The 8,786-nt window shown below is 45.6% G+C and overlaps 1 protein-coding gene across 4 annotated transcripts; it reads left to right on the plus strand.

The window, feature by feature from the left end:
* The first annotated feature begins 3,160 nt into the window (after positions 1-3,160).
* On the plus strand, positions 3,161-7,884 carry LOC121494212 (C-C chemokine receptor type 5). 4 transcript variants are annotated; one of them, XM_041760417.1, is made up of 2 exons: positions 3,161-3,250; positions 4,862-7,884. In XM_041760417.1, the coding sequence occupies exon 2, from the start codon at positions 4,873-4,875 to the stop codon at positions 5,929-5,931; it is 1,059 nt and encodes a 352-aa protein (XP_041616351.1). In that variant the 5' UTR covers positions 3,161-3,250; positions 4,862-4,872; the 3' UTR covers positions 5,932-7,884. The 4 variants fall into 4 exon arrangements, with proteins under 4 accessions (XP_041616351.1, XP_041616350.1, XP_041616352.1 ...); XM_041760416.1 differs by lacking the exon at positions 3,161-3,250 and adding an exon at positions 3,257-3,671; XM_041760418.1 differs by lacking the exon at positions 3,161-3,250 and adding an exon at positions 3,257-3,667.
* The last annotated feature ends 902 nt before the right edge of the window (positions 7,885-8,786 follow it).

Genomic DNA, 8,786 nt, shown 5'->3' on the forward strand with positions numbered 1-8,786 from the left:
CTTCAGGCAGGCCGGATCGTGTGTGTGTGAGCTGCCGTGTGGCAGGCGGCGGGAGCTATGCTCACGAAGTTGACCCCCTGAACCCAAGGAGGAGAACCAATGTCTTCCCCCATCCCGTGGCTGATGCTCTGCAAGAGTGGAGCGATCCGTGCAGCCTGAATTCAATGTCTGGACACTGAGCAGCTATTATTCAAAGACTGGCCAGCTCTCCAAAAGGAGGGTAGGTGCAAGACATCCTCCAATATGGGCATGGAGTCTAGAGCAACAAATAGGGCAAAAGATCATTTCTAATGGGGACTCTGAATGCCATTCCTGGGAGAACAAGAGCCCTACAAACAGGAGGAAAGTCTTAAGATAATCCGAGACCAAGAAACTCAGGCATTGGCATGCCAGGCTGAAATGTTTCCTTGATTCAAGGCTAAAGAAGTTCCCATGGGTCCTCACTTCTTCACTTCACCTCCTAGAGGTGAACTTCCATCTCTAGAGGTGACCTGAATCCACCTCTGGACCCAGAAACCCGAAAAGGGTGACACACGCGCTAAGCTATGCTTCCATGTTTTGGTCTATGAATCTTCACCTCGTTTCCCCTCCAATTTGTATTGTCCCAACCGCTTGGCCATAGAGTTATCCAGTATTGAATGGAGGAGCTGCCTTGGGGATCCCCAGGTCTAGCACATCACCCTACTGGTGAGGATATGGAAGCTCTCAGAGAGGGGAAGTATCTTGCCAAGGGCATACAGGGAGTCAGCAGCACCTTCTGGGACTCCAAGCCAGCTCCGCTACCCCATACTGCCCTCTAAGGGCAAGCATGCCATCGCATCCTCAGATGCCCCGACCAGGGACAGCCAGAACCCAATTTGGGGGTGAAAGAAAAACCCCAGTCGCTGTCACGTACAGAAATGAAACATTTATCCAGCAGTATCTACGAGTTCTACACACATTACCACCAGTGAACACAAGGCTGCTCTCCAGAAGATCAAAACTATTTATGCCACCTATTTTCTAAAAAATTTTTATATGGATTTATTTGCTATCCATTGTGTGAACCCACAATTCTGTGAAATATAAGGCATCCTTAGAGAGTCCACGGAGGGCCTCTATCTGTGAAGCACCCTACCCTTGTTATATCATTTGATCTTGACCACAGACCTATCAATTAGGTTTGTGTTTGTGTTTTTTTTTTGTGGCCCCCCCCCCCCGTTTTACAGATAAGAAAACTAAGGCTTGAGGAGTTTCGGAAGCTCATTCAGAGTCAAGTGAAATATGATGAAGCTGGAACTTAACCCCAGAGCATGTCTGCAGAGTTGGGTTCTTAATCATTGCCTCCTGACTTACACATACAGGATGAACTTAAAGATATTTTTCATGATTCACTGTCCTGTTTATGACAACCAGTTGTTGGGCTTTGTTGTAAAACAGACGCACGCCCCTGGATGGGTGGTTATTGATTGCTGGGCTGTTTCTGCACTTTTATGGCTGCCCCAACCATCATCTCCTTCTCCTCTATTCTCCAGGCACCAGTCCCTAGCTTCACCCCTGAAGCTTCCAGGCTGCTGATAGTACTCTGCTCTAGACAAGGACCCTGGGAACCAATTATGTTGAAATTTTATCAAATAAACTCTCCCCAGGAAAGGATCACGAGTGACTAGGAGTTTGATGTTTACCAAGTAGATTTTAGGTGCTAAATTCTGGGTGTGGCTGCCCCATGTGCCCCTCCCCACAAACCCATTATTCAGCCCATTGCCCGGATGGGAAAGCTGAGGGTAGGGCAGAGCTTCAAGCTTGGGCCATCTGGCTGCAGAGGCCACGTGCTTCGCCCTGTGTTATGCTGCCTCCACAGGCTTTGTGGTCTCCGCTGCCCTCTCTTAGACCTCAAGCGGATGCTTCTGATTCTGTAGTGGAGGAAGTAGAAGACCCCAGAGGGCGCTCTTGAGGCCCAGGATGGCTCTCCACTGTTCTCAGCTGTTGTCAATAGTTGAGGTTTTTAGATAAGTCACCAACCACCAAGAAAGCTCAATGTGCCTGCATGTGCTATTGTCATATACTTCTGAATGTGACATTCTTCTTCCACCAGTTGCTGCTCATTTTATGTGGACAATCTCTCACAGCTGCAGATAGACTGTGTCCTTGGAGGCAGGATCTGTGCTGCCTGTATCTCTGGTATAGTGCAGGCATTCACGGATGCCTGCTGGTTTGGAGGGCTGCAAAACAGTAACTGGGTGGAGGAAGTTCGTAATGACGTGCCCCACGACCCCAAGGAAGATGGGCAACATGTTTAGCTCACGGGTGAACCTACAATGGAAGCCCTTTAACTCTAAGGCAAAGGAGGGTAACTGAGGGGGAGACAATTAGAAAGGAAGACAAATCATGAGAGACTCTGGGAGCCAGACGAAGGGTTACAGAAGGGGAGGTGGGTGGGGGTGGGGTGACTGGGTGATGGGCACTAAGGAGGGCACTTGATGGGATGAATGCTGGGTGTTCTAGTGTATGTTGGCAAATTGAACTTAAATAAACATAAAATAAAATAAAGCTCTTTAGACAACCAGTTGTTTTCATTTGCAGAGAAAAATAGTACCAGGGGTGGGGTGGGGTATGGGTGTGAGCTGGGGTAGGCACAAGGATGGGGGGGCGAAGGGGGTAAACGCAACCATGGGTTTAATGGGAAGCATTCTTATCTCAATTTCAAGTTGGTCTCCGTGGCTTTGATTGAGGACAGATATTTTTTTTTCTTTTTTTTTTTTTTTTGTGATTGAGGACAGATATTAAGAGAACCAGAATCTCTCTTGTGTAGCCTCACCCTTTGATAAGCCCTGTGGTCTTATACAAATAAATCATTGGCCTCTGAAGCAGCAATTTCTTTCAGCAAAATGAGGGATTTTGACACAATAAATGTGAATGTTCTTTCAGTTCTAATATCCTTCAATCATTATTTCCTAACATATTCTGTGTAGTTGGATGAGCAGCAAACAAAAGAAAATAGTGTAATGAGGAAGCTCATGAGTCAACATCAGTCCAGAAATTTAGTCTCCTTTATTTTAAGTTCAATTGAAGAAACAAGAAAAAGAAGAACTGTGCTCTGATTTTTTTTTTTTTTTTTTGGCCAGGCAATATACTTATTCACTAAAACTCCACCTCCCCCTTGCTGTAGAAACTGTGCGTTTCCTACTTTTATGCTGCCTATATGTTTTATTTGCACAGCTCAGCTGGTCAGAGGAGCTGAGACATCCGTTCCCCTACGAGAACCCTCCTGGTAAGTCACTTTTCAGCTACTTTGCCTGTTAGGTAGCTCAGCTTCTATGATGAGTAACAGGCTTACAGGAAACCCATAGAAGACATTAGACAAACACCAGGTGCCTCTAGAGCTATCTTGAAACATAATCTTTGAGAGAAGAAAAGAGAATTTAGAATGAGTTTTAGACTGTGATAACATCGAAGATACAAAATACAATTGTGAATGAAAATTATAAAGGGAGCAATGTTAAAAAGAAAAGAAAAAGTGAGTGAGAGAGAGAGAGAGAGGAGAAGCTTCATCCTTCAAAAGAAAGATTATCAAGAGAGATGATTCTTGACCAAAATCTTGGCTGAGATTATCTTCTGGTAAGAAGAACTGAAACCTACCCCCCACCCCTGGCGGGATGCCCTCTGAATGTGTTTCCAAGCAGAAGTTGTAAGTAAGTCTCCCCTTCTGTTTGTTTGTTTGTTTGTTTCCCCCAAAAAGAGAGAAGCTAAAAATTGTCCAAATTAATATAAACTGCAAATAGCAAATAAAGCTTCCCTTTAATATATCAGTTCCATAGCATATTTAGTGTGTGAGTCTTGTCTCAGAATTTAAGATGAAAGTTCCTGTATGCTTCTCCTACCTGCTTAATCTGAGGTCCAGGGGACTTGAGATCCACAGAGATAAATTAAAGAAACTTCTCAACCAAGCAATGGAACTGGAATAGACCAGGCAAAGCCAGGTCCTGAATGTGGCTGAGCAAACCCAGAATGTGGTGGCGGATGAAACGTTTTACACTTGGCCATTTCTTGTGTATGTGTGGGAACTCTAAATCTTTGCAATTCAGGAACTATAAAAAATGCAGAGCAGGCGTGAGACTGGCAGTCTGGACTTTATAGCTGGCTGCCAGCTCCTGCCACCTTCTCGGGGGACTTGGGCTTCAGCCTATTTCATTATGACTATGCCGAGACACCAGGCTGGTGATGCCGCGCTGCAGTTACCACACTGACAAGTGAGAGATGGGGTGGCTGGTGGGTAAGAGCACAGGCTGCCTGCATTCGACATTAGTTGCTTCCTAGCTGTGTGTCTTTGGGCAAGTTACTCAGCCTCTATGTGCTTTGAGGTTCTTATCTGCAAAATGGGGACAATTACATGACCTGACTCATACAGTGACATTGAGGATTAATTGAATGAATTAATTGAATGAACCAGAACGTTGGTTGGCCCAGAGTGCTTTTGGGAACTACTAATGGTTTAGCACACTGGGGGTGATGCTCTTGTAAGGTCACTGCAGCACAGGTTGTAAGACAGTGTTGGACAGCACCTGAGTCAATTTCTTGAAATTGTTATCAAAGCTTCATTTGCTCCCCGAGGCTACAGAGCACTAGATTTTATCTGGTCCGCCAACGCATTTGTGGATTTCCCCAAGAGTCATGCTCTCTGTCTAGTGAGTAGAGATGCTAGTGGTGATCCCCTCCTTTCCTGCAAAAGTCCTTTGTTTGGCCAAACAAGGGAGCTCCGTGAAAGGTGACATCATTATACTGAGGTTGAGCGCCTGTTTGTGTTTAAGTCAGTTTGTGCTCGTGATGGACTGCTCGGTACCTTCTAGGCCTTCATAAAAGATCACTTTTTCTTTATTCACAGGGTCAAGCAAAATGAATTATCAAACATCCACTCCATACTATGACATTGATTATGGGACATCAGAGCCCTGCCAGAAGGTCAATGTGAGACAGGTCGCCGCCAGGCTCCTGCCTCCGCTCTACTCACTGGTGTTCATCTTTGGCTTCGTGGGCAACGTGCTGGTCGTCCTCATCCTCATAGACTGCAAAAAGCTGAAGAGCATGACTCACATCTACTTGCTCAATTTGGCCATCTCGGACCTGCTCTTCCTTCTCACTATCCCGTTCTGGGCCCACTACGCTGCAGACCAGTGGACCTTTGGAAATAAGATGTGCCAACTTTTGACAGGGCTCTATTATATAGGCTTCTTCACTGGAAACTTCTTCATCATCCTCCTTACCATGGATAGGTACCTGGCTATCGTCCATGCTGTGTCTGCTTCAAAAGTCCGGACAGTCACCTTTGGGGTGGTGACAAGTGGGATCGCCTGGGTGGTGGCCGTGCTCGCCTCTTTCCCCAGGATCACCTTCACCAGATCCCAAAAAGAGGGTTCTCGTTTTACATGCAGCCCCCATTTCCCACCCAGTCAGTACCATTTCTGGAAGAACTTCCAGGCGTTGAAGATGAGTGTCTTGGGCCTGATCCTGCCCCTGCTTGTCATGATCATCGGCTACTCGGCCATCCTCAAGACCCTGCTCCGCTGTCGAAATGAAAAGAAGAGGCACAAGGCCGAGAGACTCATTTTCGTGATCATGATTGTTTACTTTCTTTTCTGGGCTCCCTACAACATCGTCCTTCTCCTGAGCACCTTCCAGGAATTCTTTGGCCTGAATAATTGCAATAGCTCCAACAGGCTGGACCAAGCAATGCAGATTACAGAGACCCTAGGGATGACCCACTGCTGCATCAATCCCATCATCTATGCTTTCATCGGGGAGAAGTTTAGAAGGTATCTCTCCTTGTTTTTCCAAAAGCACATTGCCAGACGCTTCTGCAAATGCTGCCCAATCTTCCAGGGAGAGCTCCCCGACAGAGCAAGCTCAGTTTATACTCGATCCACCGGGGAACAGGAAATCTCTGTCGCCTTGTGACCTGGACTAGGTTTTTGTACACAGCCTGGGGGTGGGAGTGGTGCTTTTAAAAAGGAAGTTACTGTCATCTAGGGTCTAAGGTTCATTCACCCATCCGGCATCTCTTTTAAGTATATTAGATCATTTGAAGCCATCACTTCCAGAGAGTCAAATTGATATACATTGATGACATAGCAACCTTCTCATGTCCCCACCATGCACATCAATTTATTGGCAAATCTCCCTTCATTGCAAAAGTTCTTTATAAAAAAAAAAATCCTCTGAGAACTGCTGATTCTTGAGTTTGGTTGCTTAAACAAAAATAACAAAATTAATCAAGAAATATATTTTATAGTTTCATACCTGCTCCAGGCAACAGGTTGCAAATGGGCTTAAAGCAGGTCCTTGTTGGTCCTTGTCATGATGGGTTAGGAAATAACATCTTCTAAGTGCAATTTGCCCTGCAAGGTGTGGTTGGTAAGTTCCACAGATGTTCAGGACCAGGTGAGAACTGGGAAAGCTTCTATGGTGAGAAGGGGATCCTCTGTTGGGCAAGGGGAGGGAAACTGAGCTCCAGGCTGCAGACCCAAAACACTTGGAGTGGCTTGGCAGTGGAAGGACTGGCACTGGCTGGGCAGGGAAGGTAAGCCTGGGGACCATGGGGAGCATGCACAGCACCACTTGTCAAAGCCAGAGCAGAGAGTACCCCAGCAGCCATTGCAGTGAGTTCATTGCACGGCCAAAGGATGGCCCAGAAAGGTGACAATTTAGGACAAGGAAACCAACAACATGGAGATGAGGAGGCTTCCATGTAGGTCCAGGCACCAGGGATGGGAAGCAGAGAGTATTTTCACAGCACGTAGGGTGAGAGCAGAACTTAGGATGGATTTGGGTTTGAGGTAAGAGACAGAGAGGAGACAAACAGAACCTCCAGGCATCAAGCATGCAGACTGGAGACGCCCTAAGGAAGACTTCAAGCATGGAAAGAGGATGAGGTTTAGGTCAAAACCAGGAGGGGTTGGTGAAAGAGGAAGGATCTGATTTTGTGAGCTTGAACATAGCCTTCTGTAGACAGAACCTGGGCTGAGTGGCTGCTTCTGCCCTCAGAGCTGTCCTTTCCAGCCCAGCTCCAACAACGGGGTGTCTCCAGGAGGCTTGGAAACACTAGATTTATGAATGCGTGAGTCTGAAGTCCAGGAACAATTGTAGGTCCAATATGATTTCCAGGTGAAGGCTGATTGCATAGTTAATGAACCGCCAGAGCTTTATAAGCATTAAACTAAGAGGTCCTGACATAGAGAAGGAAGCCCGAATAACTACGTTTCTGGCCTCCCAGAACTCACCACGACTAACACATTTTTTCAGTAGGCTGAAGGCAGAAGGGACAGATTGATTTGGAAACAGGCCGCCTCCCGCTTAATCAGTCACAAAAAGCACAGCTTGTGGACCTTTGTGTTTCAGGCTGAGTGTGGTGGCTTTAGACACTCCTTCCAACTGCCATCTCCAAGACAAATCGTCCCCAAACACTAAGGGACACGTTCATGTCAGAGACAGAGTCATGACTTCATGTTCTGCGGTTGCTACTTTTATTATTTGGTACCTGCCTGAGGTTGTTTTGAAGCTAGGAAATAGCTCAGACCATTTGGAAAAGATTAGGTGATGGATCATAAAGGAGTGGGAGTTGCTCAAGAGTTTAAGGTGTCAGAATCATAAGAGGCGCTGCGGACTTTCCTCAAGCTCTGAATTACGAAAGGGGAGGGCATGGGTGTCAATGGGGAGCAACCAGAGGTGCTCTTAAGGTTGTTTCGAGGGTGTAAGTATCATATGACCCTGTCTCTGGGTTAACTCAAAGACATTCTGATATTTTTGTGTATGGATATATATCATACATGTATGTGATGATCTTATGTACATAGAGAGTTACAAATTGCTTGGAAGAAAATCTTTACCTAATAAAAACCACCTCTAAAATAATTGATTATATTCTTGCTCTTTCAGTGAAGTGCACATTTAGAGACTAGCATATGAATTTTTTTTAGCATATGAATTTTTAGATAGTTTAATTCTATATACACTTTTACAAATATATTACATATATTAAAATACATATTTATTTATTATTTTTTAATTTTAATTTCTTCCCTGGGTCAAATTGCCAGAATAATTTGAGGATGCTGCCTCTAAGGGTAGCACTTCTGAGCAATGGACACTCAAAATGTTTAAATTTTTCACTTAATTCTACTTCCCGAGCAAAGATCTGACATATTAAAAAAAAAAAAAAAAGAAGAAGAAGAAGAAATTTGATGTCTGTTTCTGCACATGCCAGCTGTCTCTGTTTGACAATGAAAAAGACATAATGTCACAGCCCGGTCATTTCTGTCATCCTAAATTGCAGATGCATGATGCATGAGGATGGCCACTATACAGGTTGCTTTTCTTTCATTTCAAATCCCTTCCCAAAACTCGGCTGTAATTGCAGTGATGACAATGCATTTGTCATTGACATTTGGATTTCTGTACACATGCCTCTTGTCCCCAGAGAGGACAGGTACTCTAGGAAAAGGTGACCGGTCCAGTCACATTCACAGTTTAGAGCCTGTTGGTTTTCAGGCTCTTACCTTCCAGAGCAGGTCACCATCCTACCTCGAGGTCAGTGGAATGAGCAGAAGACATGGATAGCGGGAACTGTCACAGGGGTTGGCTTTTCCTCAACAACCTGAAGGATTGCCTTCCACCCCTTATCATGAGGAGGCATGACCCAAGGAAGGGCAGAAAGCGGCTGAATCCGAGTAGAAGAGTCCAGGGCACACTCCCATCATCCCTGCACTCCTCACTTTGCAGCACCCTCCACTGCCCACCCTCCTCTGCCCCAGCCC

Source organism: Vulpes lagopus, chromosome 7, assembly GCF_018345385.1.
Source record: "Vulpes lagopus strain Blue_001 chromosome 7, ASM1834538v1, whole genome shotgun sequence".
In the NCBI taxonomy this organism is placed as follows: domain Eukaryota; kingdom Metazoa; phylum Chordata; class Mammalia; order Carnivora; family Canidae; genus Vulpes; species Vulpes lagopus.